Below are 17,248 nucleotides of genomic sequence, written 5' to 3'. Positions count from 1 at the left end.
GTACGCGTACATACGCTCCTCATTAACGACGACCCTCGTGAAATGGAAGAAATTACATTGGATAATTCATTAATTACAATTAGCTGGAAAGATGAAAAGCGAAGCGTGCAATTTTAAACTGACTTTGTGTATCGAATAAATATGAAAAAGTAAGTCGAAAGACTAGTATCTATCTGTTATAAGCTCTTAAAAAGTAATACTTTTGCAAAAATAATCGACTCCGTCTGTATTACGCGTGAAATTGCATCAGCGAGTACCATCCTCCAACCTTCTTCGTCCCCCCCTCTCTCTCTCTCTCTCTCTCTCTCTCTCTCTCTCTCTCTCTCTGTCTCGCTCTGCAAACTCAATTACTTCTTCTTCGACGAAATTACAAATTTCCTGTTTGCTAATCCAAAAAACTTTTTGTACCGACGTATAGATGAAAAAATAAGAGGAGAAAACTCGTTGCCGTTATAAGCTCGCGGTTGTGTAAAAGCATATCGATTTCGTTAGGAAGTATCGATTTCGTTAGACGCTCCTTCCACTGGCTATTCGAGATCACAGCAAAATACAACGCGCGCGGACGCGTAACAATCACTGCCCAACCGATATGGACGAGCTAAAAGGTCAATGAACGCTTAAGTTCCCTTCGAGTGAAGTACCAAACTCGTCTCGTCGCTTTTATATTTGGGAAAAAAAAGAATATGGAGAAGTGAACGGAAAGTGAGAGAGAGAGAGAGAGAGAGAGAGAGAGAGAGAGAGAGAGAGAGGAAGGAAGAAAGGAACGCTTTTGTGCATACGACTGTTTTAAAAGGGAACACAGGTAGAAAAAGAGAGAGAAAAATTTAGTCCCGGCAAGTTCGCGAAGAGAATGTCGATCGACCAGGATGGACTAAATCACTCGTTAATTAGTGGAGTTTTTCCAAGTGCGAACCAACGGAAGATATTTTTCGACATTAATTTTACGCGAATACCTATCGAAGTTATTTTCCATGCTTTGCAGGCTTGGCAATCGCATGGGAACTCACTCAAAATAGATTTATTATACAACGTGAGAGCACCCATAAGTTAATTTTTAGTAGATTTGATCGATTGTAGATAGTTTATCATTATGAAGAATTAAGTTTGCCATAAATAATGAAGCGAGCTCAAGACGGGGAAAAATAACTGTAAGAGGATGAGAGTGTTGTCGAGATAGATCGTTTCGTACGTAATGCTGAATATTCGAATATTTGCGCGAAACATTTGTGAAGGAGCTCAAGGGAATATAGAATTCTTCGATGTAAATTCTCGAAAAGGATAAAAGTAGGAAGAATCGAGAGTTAGTCGAGCAAAGAATCGGCGAATGCTTCGAAGACGAGACTCAACTTATCCGAAATGCTCCAGCGTCAAATCGACGTATACGAACTTTCACGCGAGAAATACATAGTTCGAAAGCCGTAACTAATGTCGACTACATCCTCTTTCTCTCTCGCTATCCTTTATGCTCTTTCCTTCCCATGACTGACTCCTTGCATATTCAACCATGCCAATGTACCAGGCGAAACATCGCGCTCGGTTAATTCGAGAATATTCCAAATACTCGAATAGCAAAAGGCAAACCATCCGTTCGATCGAGCCTTCTCGGTTTCCCCTAAGCTTCGGAATAGTCCTTACACGTTTTAGTGCAATTCGATCGCTTCGATAACTTTTTCATACCGTAGGCGTTACAAAAAATAAAGCGTCGTCTTCCGCAAAGACCCGTTCAAAAGAGATTTCGTTGTATAGTTTTAATAGGATATCAAGTGTTACGTAGAATCCATTTATAACGTTTTATAAAGAAGAAGAATTCAGAAGAAAAAACTATATCTCGATTGCGAAATATATTAGATATCGATCCGAATGAATAAAAAAGGATCAAGTAGAAAGACGTTAGGGACCGAATCGATGGATAACTCGTTACACGATCGTAATTAAAACGATAATAAAATTACAAACTGACAAATCTTTATTGATAATCTCGGTTAAAGAGAATATTCGCATTTTCATTTTGCCGTGGCATCGCTCGTTCGCTGGCTCTTCACGCACGTCGAGCTATCTACGTAAGTACGCGCATTGTCCGCTTCCCCGTCGGTTTCTCGCAGCACGAGGTCGAAAGCGCAGGCGCGTTATCCATACAGCATATTCAAAGTTTACCCCGTTACTCTCTCTCTCTCTCTCTCTCTCCCTCCCTCCCTCTCTCTCTCTCTCTCTCTCCTCCGAGCTTCGATTCAGAGTGGCACGGCTGGAAAGCTCGTACACTCTGTCCTCTTACGAGGCCTATCCGCATTATTATATGCAATTTCCAGTACAGTCTAACGACGTTAGTGACTCTTCGTCGTTAGTTAGCATTGGAAAGGCGTCAATCAAATTCTCGTTTTGTTCCATCGAAATGGACAATATCAATTTAAGTAGTCATATCGACGTTCGATCAGACACGCTGTCAAACGTTCCTACGAAACTAAAGATCGAATTACATTCGATCGAAAAAACGTGTCAAGTTTCAGCGTTCAATGTCTTAATAATGAAAAGACATAGAACGTTCTCTGTGATAGAAATAGATCTTGGTACTAAAGAATAGGTGCTAACGTAAAGCTCGAAAGAAACAGCAAGAAGGGAGGTATCGGAACGGCCAGAGAATAAACGAACAATCCTATAGTTGAGCTTGCGGTTGGAAGGTATAGTTTGTACGGATACGAGAAAGAGAGAGGGAGAGTGGTAGTAGTCAAGCAGGACTATTCGGGTTAGGTTCGGGTGGACTAATAAGGAGAGAGAGAGAGAGAGAGAGAGAGAGAGAGAGAGAGAGACAGAGAGGGTAAGAAGAAAAAGCAGCAGCAGTAGCAGCAGCAGCAGCAGTATCAACATCAGGGTGGCAGGGTGACAGGCAAGCAAGCAGGCAGGCACGCAAGCAAGCAGGTAGGAGGCAGGCAGGAAGGAAGAAAGGGCGCTTGCGCGATGGAACGGCCGGGCTAGACGCGAGAGCCGCCACTCCCGAGCGCGTAGCGGCGTAGCGCGGGTGCTGACCGAGTGTCCCCGTGAGAGAAGAGAGAGAGAGAGAGAGACAGAGAGAGAGAGAGAGAGAGGGAGAGAGAGAGCACGAGAAAGGAAGGTAACGAGAGAGAGAGAGAGAGAGAGAGAGAGAGAAGTTCGTTGTCGAGAAAGACGACAACGACGACGACGGCGACGACGACGACGACGACGACGACGACGACGACGACGACGAGGACGTCGACGAGGACGTCGACGAGGACGTCGACGAGGACGTCGACGAGAAAGACGACGATCACGTCGGCGACGAGGAAAAGGCCAAGGAAGAAACCGAGAAGAGGACGACTCGGTCATCGCGAGAATGTCCAGCGTCGTCGAGGTAAGGATTCTGTGGAAGCCGGCCACGCAGATCAGCCGGCAAGCGAGTTGGGGATGCGTCGTCGAGTAAGAACGAACTTATAAGAGATAAAGGAAACGGAGGAAGGAGAAATAAGGGAGAGCTACAGAAAGGAGAAATATCCTCTCCGCGTCTCCTATACAACGGCATCGAAATAATAATATCTACATTCCCGTTATATATACGTATACTGTGTCGTCCCTCGTCGTCTCTCTCTCTCTCTCCGCGCGTCATCTTCCCGATTCTCTTGGTGAGCCTTCGTTGTCGGAGGGACGAGATTTGCTCGAGGTGTTAAAAGAGAAACGTCGATGCGACGAACGAGATCGTTAAGATGTGAAAGTCAACTCGAAAGAAATCCTTTTCTTTATTAAAAGAAAAATTAAAAGAAGAGAAAAAAAAGGTAGACAAAGGAAGGAGAATGAATCTCTGGAAATTGGTGTTTCAGTGAAGGAATCTGTTTGTTCGTCGCGACGCATTATCACGATTAACGAATGACTAATCGAGAGTACTACTCGTGTCGGTGGTCACGCGTTCAATGATTGCTCGTCGTAGTATAAAACTCACACATTTTATTTCGTGATGAGAGTGGTAATAAACATTCGAGGGTGAATCATCCAGTGTTTCGAGAAAAAATTTCGTGAGTGAGAGTGAGGACGAAACTGGGAAAGGATTACTGACACGCGTAATATCCCTAATTGCGAGAGGAAAAGTTGGAAAAAGGAAGAAAAAAGAGAGAAAGGAAGAGGAAAGCAAGAGCGAGAGAGAGAGAGAGAGAGAGAGAGAGAGAGAGAAGAGGAGAGGCTTCGAGAGGGAGCAAGACGGAGGTTGGAAGGCGGGGCGGGTGGGAGGGCGGGAGGGAGGGTGAGTCGCGGACAGGACGCAGAGAGGCGCCGGGTCAACGCGCCAGGTAGCAACGCCTCAGGACAGCCGTCGACGTCGTCCTTGCCGTCGTCCTTGCCGTCGTCTCTGCCGTTGTCCTTGTCGCAGCCTTCGAGGCCGACTTGGCCGTCATCGTTCGCGGCCAGGAAGCGTACACTTGCACACACACATACACACACACACACACACACACACACACACTCATACGCGCGCGTAAGCACGCAAAGACACAGAAACACGTACGACCGCACACACAACAATACACACTACATCCGCTTTCTATTTTACAAAGATACGTACACGTACTTACACGACCCTCGCACGCGTTACATAGGGAAACGAGGTAAAATCGGCGGCGAACATGAGGTCCTTAAACGCAGCATCCTGGAGCTTCGTCTTTCTCGCGGCCACGGTGGCTTTGCTGCCTGCCACTCATTGGGCACCCTTCGCGCACGCTGCGTAAGTAAAACCTTTCTTTTGTTTACTTTACGATAATATATTTCTAAGCTTTATATTGGGGAACGAAGAAACAATGCTTTCTCCCTCTCTCTCTCTCTCGTTCATTTGCACCCACTAAAAATTGATAAACGAGTTTCGACGCTCGTAACGTACTCGGGATAATGAAATCGATCGTCCGCGTTAAATATTCGCGAAAAATCGGCCGAAAGTCAGGCTCTTTCTCTCTCACTCTTTGTACGCATGAGATATGTACATACGTCGTTGGCGGATTCGCAATGTTGCCCTCATTTCGCTTTATCTACGCTCGACCACGCGCTTTTGTATCCCATTCGTTCTAGCTCTCTTTCGTCTCTTTCGTCGATCCACTCGTTTTTCGTGTTTCTCTAGTGAGATAACTTCGACGTCCGTTTGAAAAAATGTGGTTCGAATGTTATCACGGAAAATAATACCTAGTGAATAGCGAGCGAAAATGTTGTACGGCCGTTGAAATTGTCTGAGACAATTCGTGCGAGGTGTCATGATGGTTATATGTACGAGCGACGGGAACGCAACACCGAAGGCTGTCGAAACACCCTCTTGGATCGTATGTAAATGTCGAGCTTCTCGGACGCGTATTACAACGTCCTAACTCGTATCACCTCGCCAATGTCAACGAACATCCCACCTCGAACTTCAATTATTCCAGATTAATAGTCGTTCCTAAAGATATTTCACGAATGAAAGATTCTCAAAACATTTCGCCGAAAAATACTTTATTCCGATGGATAAAGCTTCACCATGTATCGATCCTACAGAAACGAAGATTGTTCGTTCAAACATGCTTCCAACTAATGAGGTTTCCCGTGAACGATTCGAGTTGAGGAACAAAAATAAAAATAGACGAGCAGAGTAATCGTCTATATAGAATTGTCTATTTGTCACATGGAATCGTATAATTGTCGTGGATAATCGATATGATAATATATTAGCATACTGTATAGACGACAGGAAGAAGTATAGTTGGCTGGAATTATCAATATTTACGCTTTTCTTCGAAGCACGGTCTCGTCTCGTTCCACCTGTTTCCTTCTCGAGGGTCGTGCCTCTCTTCGGGCTCCTCCAAACCCTACGAGTACCAACCGCGAACGTTCCGTAGTGTGGTATCGGTGATCACAGTAGAGCTCTCGAGGCAGGAGGGTGCTCCCGATGTGGCAGAACTCCAAATCCTCCCCTCTTTGTCTCTCTCCCTCTCCGTCTATCTACCCGTCTATCTATCTTGCAGCCAGCATGTCCCCTCCCATTTTTTTGGACCACCGGCAAATCGTCCTCTTTCTTATCACGAAAGACGTCCATCTCGGATTTAGCAATATCTTTCGATTCTGCCTGCAAACGAAACTTCCTCTTTTCATTGTCCCCAATTCCCTTCGATAAATACTTACTAGTTGCAAAATAAAATCTTTGATCGGACTGAAATTTCGAAGAGTAAAAATCGAAGCGATCGTTCGGTTGATATCTCCGTCCGATTTATCGTTTCAGAATGTTATCTGTCGAACGGGACTAGTTTAACGTCTTCCTCTTATCTCCCGCTCGTGGAAACATTTATCGAGCAAGAAGAACGAGAAGAAGAATAAAGAAGGAAGAAAAAGCATCGTTCCCCTATCTCACTCGTGAGAGTTCGGTGGGTGGGCTGGGGGAATTGAAAGCGTCACTGCTATACCTCATCCGGTCGCGAATCGTTGTGTTTTCGTCGTGAAAACATCGGATAGTCTGACGCGGAAACGAGAAAAATCGTGCCAAGTCATTCGACTCCACGGTCTTCTGACCCACTTACCCGGAAAGGAAAGGCGCGCGCGCGTACTTTACATGGAACCGCTGGAACCAAATTTCCCGTTACTTTCACGCGTCGTAGACTTACTTTGTAGATCGTACGGAAGGCGAAAATATGAGACTGATAAAATATGTAAAAAAGAATATTTTTAATCGTCGTTAACGGGAAAAGTCAGCGAGCTGAAATTAGCTAAAAATCATCCATCGATGCGAAAGTTTTCTACGAAGGATGAACGTCGAGACGCTTCGTTAGAGTGGAATGCCGCTTTTGTTTTCGTCGAAAGTCGTCCGATCTCGGTAATCTCGCTTCGCGAGATTTTTTACAATTTAAGTGAAAAGGGTGAAGAAGAAATCGATCGATGGTGACGCGCCATCGCGGATCACCGATTTTCACGTTCCCGTTCGAAATCTGCGACTCTCGAGAAAGACAATTAGTAGCTGAGATCTCGAGGGCAGAAGTTGGCAATAACGATGTTCGAAGGAAGGAGGCGGACGATATAGGCATATCCGCACGACAAACAACCGATGCATATTTAATAACAGTCGATTGTTAATGCGCGCGCTTATAGAGGTGATTGATGAAACTGCAACAATGCCCCGCGCGAGGCTACCTATGATTCTGATTGACGCCGTTGCGTTCTAATGATCGCGATAAAAATCTTTCATTTTTCTTCGATGCTAGATCATGCCGAAGGCAATAATCCTCCGATAGGTAATTACCTATAGTTACCTATTCGTTTGATTAAACGAAAGTTTTCTCGATTCGATCGACGTAGATCTTTCGTTTGTCGGTAAAATTAATTGAACCGTCGATCGAGGCTCGATCGAGAAACGGTACGTTTCGTTTTAGATATATTTATAAAGGAATTCATGTTCGCTCGAATGACATCAAAGATTTTTCGATTCGCGTAATGCAATCTTTGATTGACTCGTGAAAGTACCTATTACCTGTTCAGAGAAGATTCATCAAGTTGTTGCGTGCCATTTAATCGGATGAAACTTCCCCCAGTTACGTTGAAATCGAATACTCTTCGGTATCAGTAATATCCGGCAACGCGGTTGATCGAGCCTTCGACTGTCTGGTCATTCACCGTACTTCACTACTGGCACCCTTCTCTGCATACGTGTGTTTATGTACGAACGTGTTCTACATCCAGCTATACGCCGCACGTTTAAGCATTCGTCTCGTCTCTCATCGGGATCAAAACTGGAAATCGCACTGAAATTATTTCTTCGATTCTCAACGCGCTCGATCGATTTTTCGTTAAATATCTTCCATAGTGCATGCTACGCTTTACGATTACTTCAAACGTTTTGCGTTCAGACGAATTTGAAACGTTAGCCGGCGGTAACCATAGTATTCGAGACAATACTTTTTTAGCTCGTAAATTCGCGGTGACTAGCGTAATACTAGCGTCGCGATTAATATGCGCGGCTGGTCTCGAATCCGTCTTACGGTTAAATCAACTACTCTTGTCATACTTTCGAATTACTTTCAAATTATTATTCGGCGGCGAACACCAATTCGGCGTGGTCAGCTAGGAGCACCGAGTTCACTTTAAATCCATTAAAAATTAGGCAAGTACTTCGAAGAAGAACGATATTTCGTCGAATCGAGCAATATTTTGGATTATTTTCAATGTGCATTGCGACCAAGCCAATATGTACCTTTGGATTTTGTGGAAACTACAGGCTCGGCTAATCCGCTGACGCCAGCTTACCGAAAGATAAGAGAAGCGAGTTTCGTTTGCTTCCTGTCGTTAACTCTTTCCTATCCCTTCGAATGTTCGCTCGAACATTTTCTCCATGACATTGACGACTCCTCTTTATTAGACATATTCCGAACAGAACAAACGACCAGGATTAGATAAGAATAACGTATTAGACAATGTGTATGTGTGTGTCTATTCGCATGATATAATTGGTAGATTCGAAGGTCTTTCTTTTAAAATAGAATCTAAATCGAGCCAAGTTCAGGTCGAGTCCGAGGCACGTCCGTACTCGCGGAAGCCGACTATAGCCACGAGTGACTAGTGGAAACAAAGGGCGCAAGCAAGAATCAATGTGCTCGTGAGAAGAGCGGACAGCTTCGAGAAAGTTGACCTAGCGATACCTCGTCGATTATGGGAAAACGAAATGTAAGGTCGAAGAGATAAGGAATTGGAGTAAAAGGGGAAGGGGACTGTTAGATATGTCGGCCTTAAGGGACGACGCTTAAGGGAGCTCGGTGGTCAAAGGAGAAAGAAGGCGATCGGAGTGCCGCCAAGTCAGTCGACGTTTCTTTTGGCGTAAACGGAGACGGTTGACGGAAAAAGGATAGATCCGTGGGAGACAGAGAGTGACAGGTGGATGGAAATGCGTTGCAGAGATTCGCGAAAAGCTCGGACTTGAAAATGATAGAGAAGTGGAAGGGAGTGGAAGGCAGTCGAATAGATAGAGTTAGAGATAGAGAGATAAGCACGGTGGGGGAGGGTCGTGGGAGGTCGAAGGCGGTTGACGGCGAGCTCGCGTGGGTGCCCAGAGGCAAAAGGGGCTTTCTCGCGTGCAGCCTTGACATGGGCCAAGAAATCAATGGGACCTCCAACACACCGACGCAAACTCGGTCGGCGTAGTCGCACACGAGCAACGTCCATAACTTTTGAGCTCTAGCTACTAGGACTGCAGACGGCGGAAAAGAGTCCGAGGGACGATCGGATTCGTTAGTCGGTCTCCTCGGTGACTACGACGATCGATTTCGCATCGACGTTCTACGCGGACAATCGCCTTGAAAAGCGTTCTTCGCGGAAAATCGTACCGAGCATCTATCTCGTCGGCCCGATCTACGATAGAAGGACTCGGCTCTCGCTTGCGTATCTTTCCTACAGTCGGACCCGTAAAGAGCATGATCTCCCGATGAAAGAACATGAAGGGACAACACTCGTTTCAGCAGTTATTTCGGAGAACGTTAGAAACACGTGCCAATAAGGACTGACCCAATTTTTAATCGATTCGAGAACCAACGGACGGTATTCTCCCATTTCCAACAAATAAAATATATCCTTTTAAGAGACTAACCGACTTTCACGCGAAACGTTCGTTCTTCCTTTTAACTCGAAGACACGCAGGTTTCTATTTAAAAGGATTCCTTGTGAATTCCTTTCGTCTATCTTTGCGAGTCGCGACGATGAAAGAAAATGAAAACGTCGAAAAACCTTCGCCGAAGCAGATTCGTTTCGTTCGTGTAAGCCGCAATCAAAGCCGTAGGTCTGCATACCGGAACCTTGGCAAGCACAGACGCGGTCAGGGCTGCCAATCAATGGCGAGGACATCACCCTCGGCTAACCAACGTCCGCGTCCTTGATTGTCCGTTCGCCGCCTCCGCTTCGAACGGTCGTTCTCGTTCGGCCGATAGTTATATTGCAAAGCCCAGAAGTCGAGATCCTCTCTCTCTCTCTCTCTCTCTTCTCACATTTTCTCTTTACTCGTTTGTGCATTCGTATTCGTTAATAGACATGTGTAAAGCGCGTGACCGAGATCCGATACGATGACGTTAATCGACCTGGTTGCTCGAATATTTTCGATGCTAGTTCGTCCGTAAACTCATGTACGCAAAGTGTATGCGAATTGCATGTGCAAATGAACGAACAGAGAAAGAGGAGAGGAGAGAGAGAGAGAGAGAGAGAGAGAGAGAGAGAGAGAGATGCATAGTCGGGTGAGCACGGTGTAATGTGAATTAAAGTGCGGTTGCAATAAAAGAGCTTTTTGGGTCGCATTAAGGTGTGACGCCTAAAAGTTTTTAACAAATATCATAGACGGCGAGCTAACTCGACTCTTCGAATTTCCAAACTCGTGCCGAAACTCGTTCGGTTAATACAGTTTTAACATAGCTTCGTCGCGACTAAGTCACGAACTAAGTCCTCGAGACGGCTTTGTAAGATATGAAATATCTCGCATCGTATTCATTGCGATCGTTGACGCGCAAACAGAGATTTTATTAGACCGATTGGATCTGATCGGATAAAAAGACGATCGATATGACGCGTGAAATCGTGCGCTTGCCCTCAAACATCTTTGCGTTTACGTGTCGTCGTGCGTGCGCTTCGCTTTTTTTCCTTTATTTTATTTTTTTTTTTTCTTTTTTTTTTCTTTTTTCTTCTTTTTTTTTTTTTCTATATTTAACACTCGCAAGACTCACAAAGCACTTTGATTCCATCGCAGAATCTCTCGCGTCCGATCGATGTGACGAGCGATGCGAGCGCGAAAGCCCTTTTATTTATAGAGACGAGAATGGCTTCGCTTTTCTAAAATACCGGCTCGGCCTGGCTCCCATCGTTGACCGAGTGGTAACTTAGGCGAGTAAGTCGACTAAGTAGTACTACTTTGATAGTAAGAGAATCATGATGGGAGTAGGAAAGCGAAAGAGAAAAGGGAGAAAAAGAGAATGTAAAGGAAAAAAAATAGAGAATGAAAAAAGACGCGCGAGTAGTGAAAACGGCGCTCGTCGAGGGAATTTTTTCGCTTCGACTAGCAGCCGACTGGAGAGAGCGAAAGAGACTGAAACGAAGTTGAAAGAGCGAGAGTAGGCGACCGAAATAGGGAGAGAGAACATTCTGCAGGGTGGCCAAAGCAATCCCCTAATTGGATAAAACTCAACGGCGAGCCGGTAACTGGTAATTTCCCTCCAGCAACGTAATTACTCGCCCGTATTTACGCAGATCTCGCTAGGTCCGAAGGCAAGCTCCGAGTAATGTGGTGCCGGCCGTTGTCTCCTTCCTTCGTTGTCTATGCAGCGGTCGCTCGTTGCCGTTGTCGTTGCTGTATATGCACAGCTGCTCGTTGTTGTAAAAAAAGTTGTAACCGTAGAGATGATTGTAACCAAGTATACGGAGAAAGGGAGGGGGAGAGAGAAAACGTAGCGACCAACTTCCCCCACCCATCGTCAATGTCTCCAGCAGTACCTCCCTCTTTTTCAACCACCGTCAGAGTGTTTCAACGATACGCCGCTTCGACGTAGCCTCAACGGACGTGTATAAAAAGCCATTGCAATCACGCGGTATACTGGCACGGTAATGGGGTACTGATATAATTAACTAGCATACCTACGCTTTTATCGAGCCCTGAGAAACGTCGTCGTTACCGTCGGCATACTCCTTCTAGTAGTCTTCGTCGTTGGCGTTCACACTTCACGTGTAAAAATAGCCCCTACGAAGTTAACGGTAACGGTTGTATCGGTATCAACGTCATTTAACAGCAACGTGACGTTAACAACGAATAAAGAAATGATAAAAGCTATGCTTTCGCGACGTCGACAACGAGGAGGAAGTAAAAACGTAGAAAGAAATGGAACCTGTTACTTTCTCGCGTCTAGGAGAATGAAATTCTCTCAGTCGTTGCTTTTCGGTAACGTTTTTCAAAATTTGCCTTTCGACGCAAAAAGAAAGGGGAAAAAAGTAATGGCTGATAAAGGTTCTTTGAAAGAAAATTCCGAACCATCTGGTATTCATACGACAGGTATCGTCTCGTGTGCTAATCGAGAAGCAACGAGCGTAGATTCGATGGAAAATCGAAGCACCTTCGTCCCTGAGTAGTTTTCCGTCGAATACCGTGGCTGCAGTTGCGAATAAAAATAGCCAGCGACATTGACGTGTCGGCCTCCATTTCGATACTGGTCGTTCGGAGTGCCTACACGCGCGACGTGTCGTCCAAATAGGACAAATTGCTGCAATACCTTAGAAAAAAAGAAAAGTTGTTCGGCCAAATCCCTAATGATTTATCATTTATTTATCGAAACATCCAGTGAATGTTAATCATGCGACGAGTATGCACTCTCAAATACAAATAAACATGAAACCGCGTATATACGCACTTGGAAGGAGCAGGGGATTATCCCGATCGGCGGATATTGCAAACAAGCCTGACACAAATGGCAAATATTATTCCCCCCATTATCGTGCTACCTCCTCCCCCTCCCGCTAACGAGCTTTCGTATACATTACGACTGAAATTCTTTGTTAGATAAACGGATGGAAAACGGTCGGTAATGTTACCAAGATATCACAATGAATCCTGCCTATTATGTATGTATGTCAAAAGTATTAGGAATTAATTAAACCGAGATAAAGACTAATTAACGTCTAAAAGCCGACAAATAAATGTATGAACAAACGAACAATACAATTCGTATTCGAACGAACGAGAGTGAAAATTAACGAACCGGGACGACAACGATTTATGTCGATACCTCTCGGTGTCTCTGATTATTCAAACGTGCTACGTAGTACCCACCCGTGCTCATAGTTTCAACCTGGAAATTCATAAACAACGTAAACCATAGGCGCGATGGCGTCATTAGGTGCTCACTCGGTGGTTCGTTTCGCGTCAAAGGACGTACCGGAACAGGATCCATTCGGGCCGAAACAAAGCCTATTTACGTGACCGTGCTTGGGTTTACGCCCAAGCGCCGTCTTACTTTCCTTGTTCGTCGTCGACGATGAATGCCGACAGGACAATTCAAACGAATGACCTTTTCGATCGAATTTAGATCAAAACTGGAAAATACGAACGAGTTAGATTCAATTTTTTTTTCTTTTCTTTGTTTTTTTTTTTTTATCTAAATCCAACGAGTTAACATCTCGTCAAAAAGATAAACATTAATAGATACATTAATGTTTAGATACATTCAAGAATTTGAATAATCCGAGCGCGTTGCTCGTTCGTGGATTCTCAGCCTTCCTCTCTGATATGTCAAATTTGGCCTTTGCATGAATACACATACGAGCGCATACGTGAAAGTATAATCCGTTGATAGAGGCATAGAGGCTGTATTTAAATACACGTATCTGTGTGCGTGCATGTATGTTTATGCGTTCTGCGAGGTGCGAACTCGTCTAGTCACGTTACAGAATCAGCACGATTACGTAGATAATAGCATTATTGGAAAGTGAATTACCGATAATCATTCCCTCTCTCTTTCTCATCATTGGATCTCTCTCCCCCCCCCCTCTCTCTCTCTCTCTCTCTCTCTCTCTCTATCTCCAAAGCCTTCTGTACAAGTTGCAAGCCGCTTGAGCACGTTGAACGAGCCGCTGCTCCTTGATCAATGTGCCACGCGATCGATTCATGCGTATTATCCTTGTTTCGAGTGTGAAGGGGAGATCGTTGACCGATATATATATATATATATATATACATATATATATACATAGAGATCCAGCCCTATTTGGATATTAGTACGCGCGCATGTGAATATTAGCGCGATTGGACTAAGAGCCATTACGTGCACTTAAAAATGAATCGTTTCGTGAATTTTACGCGTCTCATTGATTAAAAATCCTTGTTTCGTCAACTTTCTGTTCGTTCGACGAACGAATAATTATAAAATATATTTCAAAATTGAATACAAGGTAATAAGTGGTGATTATTATACGCTAATAGACGCTACCTGACCTTAATCGCGTGCATTTTAAGTCGTGAGAAAAAAAACGATGAACCAAATGAAAGATGATACAAAGATATGAAGCAGATTAGTAATGAATATCGCAAGGAGGGTTACGCGCTGGTAAAGGGACGGCAAAGAGTGGTCTAAAGTGTTTCCTATCGCGAATGAGAATCTTCATTGCGTGCTAAATTAAACTTATAGGTAATCAAGGTCAATTGTGAGATTAAGCTTGTCGGAGGTCGGCGATACTCCATCGTTCGGCCTCGAAACGAAACGAAACAAAACGGTCGTGAACCTTTAAGAAAAATCAGCAATCTCTTTTCCATGTTCAACGTTTCGTCGTTAAACGAGATCACTCGTTACCGATCGATTCGAAAATGAGCTTTCGACCTAACATAAAATATTCGAATTGGAATAAAGGAGTAGGAATAGACTCGATCGTTCGTAGCCGATTTTATTTCATCGGGAATAGAAGGCTGAATACGATGGCACGGCAAGGTATAAGAGAGCATCGTGTTTCCTAGAATCGGACTCCTATGATTGGCAGATCGAAGCAAGCCCCCGTTTCGCGTCGAGACAGAGAGAGAGAGAGAGAGAGAGAGAGAGAGAGAGAGAGAGAGAGAGAGAGTCCGCATTGGCGTGGAACGCGATAAAGCGCAACTTTATGACACGATCTCTCCCTTTCCGTCTCTCACCCTCGGTCAGGCTCTTACGCGCGGTGAAATTACAGCTCGCAAATGACTGTCAACCCTTCCTCTCCCTCTCACCGTTCTTTAACTATCTAAGATGCCATCAAACGCTTTTCCGCACGTTTTCTTTTTTCAAACGACTTCCCAAACGGTAGATAGGTACTCTAACGATCCTTCTCGCGAATACACTAATAAAAACTTGTTTGTTGAAGCTCATGGTCCTCCAACTCTTCTTTCATGATTCTACCTATCGGTAGAGAAGGAGGAAAAGTGGCTGGCACTTGAGAATTTAATCGTGCCCAGAAGAAAGAGAGGGAGGGAAGAAGGAGAGAGAGAAACAGGGGCCAAAGTTCTCGAGCAAGATTGCCTTTTCAACCGCGGGGACCCGACAAACTTCGCTTCCTTTAAAATTTCATCGACGTTCGACGTAGAGGATTTTTCTTCCTCTTCCCGCTAGCAACAGTAGCACTTCTTCTTCCTCTTTTTCCTTTTCTCCTTTGTGTCCTTTTCGTACGTTCTCGTAGGAGAAGCGAAAAAGAGTTTCGTGCTTGTTGAAAAAGCAAGAAGTACTGGCTAAGAGTTCGAGGTCTAAAATTCGCTCGATGATACCACTTTTTTAATAGCTTTCCAACGACATTTCAAAGTTCCAAGTAGTTTCTCTTGATAGAAATGTTATACCAAGGGTTCGATTAAACCCTGGTTCCCAATTAATTCCCGAGTATATCGTCGATTTACTTATGCATCGCGTATATATGACATAGCCTATAGGTAAAATAGAAAGAAACGATTTTCATGCCGCAGGAAAGGCGCAGTCCCGATTTACCGCTTATCGTTTATCGATCGCCTGCCGCCTGCTGCCGCTTTACCGGTTCTCGTCAAAATCATCGCGATCTCGCGTGCGTGCTCGACCTTAGGAGAAAGCTCGTTTGTCGTTATCTCCGATAACCGTGCGCGCGTGCGCGTTGTCTGATCGTCCCTGCCAACGTTCCACGGCATACAAAAACGTCTCAACGTTATTTCGACGAACTCCAATTTTAAGACGTTCCCTTATACTTTTTTCCTCGACCACGCGAATTCGAGGAATCGGGAGGATACACCTCCCTCCTAAAAGAGAGAACGAACATTTTCATGGAAGCAAATCTACCAGTCATGAGAATCTGTATATCCATCGAGTACTTCCAATTGCGCTCGTTAATTCCAAACGAACAAAGGACATTACGCTAATGTACGAGAGCAATTAACGCTACCCGGAATGATCGGGCAGTTTAATTAACATTATTAAAATTACACAGTGATCGTTACCATTTCCTTCCTACTGATACATTTACATTAGACTTTATTACTTCGTTAATGTTTTCGAGTCGTATAGCGCTTGGTCTCGTTTGTTTCGAAAATAACGCGGCGTCTATCATCGGGGAGAGGAAACGCGATTACGAATAAAGTTATTTGCGTTCGGTCTTCCCATTATCGTTTCCGCGATCCTCTTTCAAGATGAGAAAGAAAGTAACGATAATAATAATAATAATAATAATAATAATGGTAACGATGGACACCGTAGATATACCTATTTCGGGATAATTGAGAAATTAAAGATCTCAAAATTTCTAAAATGGAGAAATACGGTAGCATTGAATCAATCGTAAATCGTCGTCCTTTTTAACGAAATATCAGGAGCGAGAAACTTAATACCGTGATACTTACTACCGCGAACGACGAGGGAACTTTAATAAAGGAGTCACGCGCGCCTTTGGCCTGCAAGAGGCAGTCGGTGGTGTAAGTCGTAAAAATAAACGGCTCGTTGCATTCGGCTGGCATGTCCATTACGTAATGGTAAAACGCCCTGCAGGTCTCGCTATTGTGCATAGTCGAGAACGGATCTTGCCTCGGTCTTTCGTTCCAAAGTCCGCTGCGAATATCCGCCGATAACAATCGACGCTTCTTAGCAATATTAACCGATTATAATATTTTCGCGGAAAGCCATCAAATTTCCATCGGTTTAATCGATATCTTGCGACTATTACGTTGAGAATCTAAAAATGGGAAGGACAAATCTTTCGATATTTAAAAAAGTAAGGTACGTGATCGATGTTACGCTAAACGATCGAAGGAAAAATAAGCCAGGAAGGATAATACCCGAACGTATTTCTCTTTGCGAACGTACGCGGTCTAGGCCAAGGAATAGTTTTATCTAGATATTCCCGGAACATCGCGTGTCTCTTAGATAAGCCGATCCACATAATAACAAGGACAACGAGAACTCGATTCCAAGGAAGCATCGACCGTCGCGTTAATTACGCCAGGCATGTTGTAGGCACGTCACAATGATTTGCTCGATTAATGCTGCATAATTCGTCCTCGAGTTATAAAAATTAACCATGAATTAACAGGATTAAGAGGAAAAATAATTTCTTATTTTGTATAATACGAAATAAGAAAAAACCCATAGTGTATACTCTCGAGAAAAAAAATTCCAAGATTCACGAGATGTTATAATTCGAGGAGCGGATTGAAGATCTTTCTTCTTATCTATGCATTAAATCTTCGATGTCGTTCGGGACGAAACACGTAATAGACTTTCTTGACATTTTTCACGTTGCGCTACTCCAGGATGCGATT

The 17,248-nt window shown here is 44.2% G+C and overlaps 1 protein-coding gene across 11 annotated transcripts in view; it reads left to right on the top strand.

Annotated features, from left to right (window-relative positions):
* The first annotated feature begins 2,839 nt into the window (after nt 1–2,839).
* The window catches only part of LOC124430343 (gamma-aminobutyric acid receptor subunit beta), a 62,382-nt gene continuing 47,973 nt past the window's right edge, over nt 2,840–17,248 (top strand). For 10 of the 11 annotated variants that reach the window (XM_046976754.1, XM_046976752.1, XM_046976750.1 and 7 more), the window contains exon 1: nt 3,165–4,720. In XM_046976754.1, the coding sequence (XP_046832710.1) occupies nt 4,623–4,720 (98 nt within the window). In that variant the 5' untranslated portion in view covers nt 3,165–4,622. Of the gene's footprint in view, nt 3,107–3,164; nt 4,721–17,248 lie in introns of those variants that run through there. The other variant, XM_046976744.1, reaches the window with a different exon arrangement.

This window comes from Vespa crabro, chromosome 18 (assembly GCF_910589235.1).
Source record: "Vespa crabro chromosome 18, iyVesCrab1.2, whole genome shotgun sequence".
In the NCBI taxonomy this organism is placed as follows: Eukaryota; Metazoa; Arthropoda; class Insecta; order Hymenoptera; family Vespidae; genus Vespa; species Vespa crabro.
The sequence above is the reverse complement of the archived record's forward strand: the minus strand, read 5'-3'. Positions and strand labels throughout refer to the sequence as shown.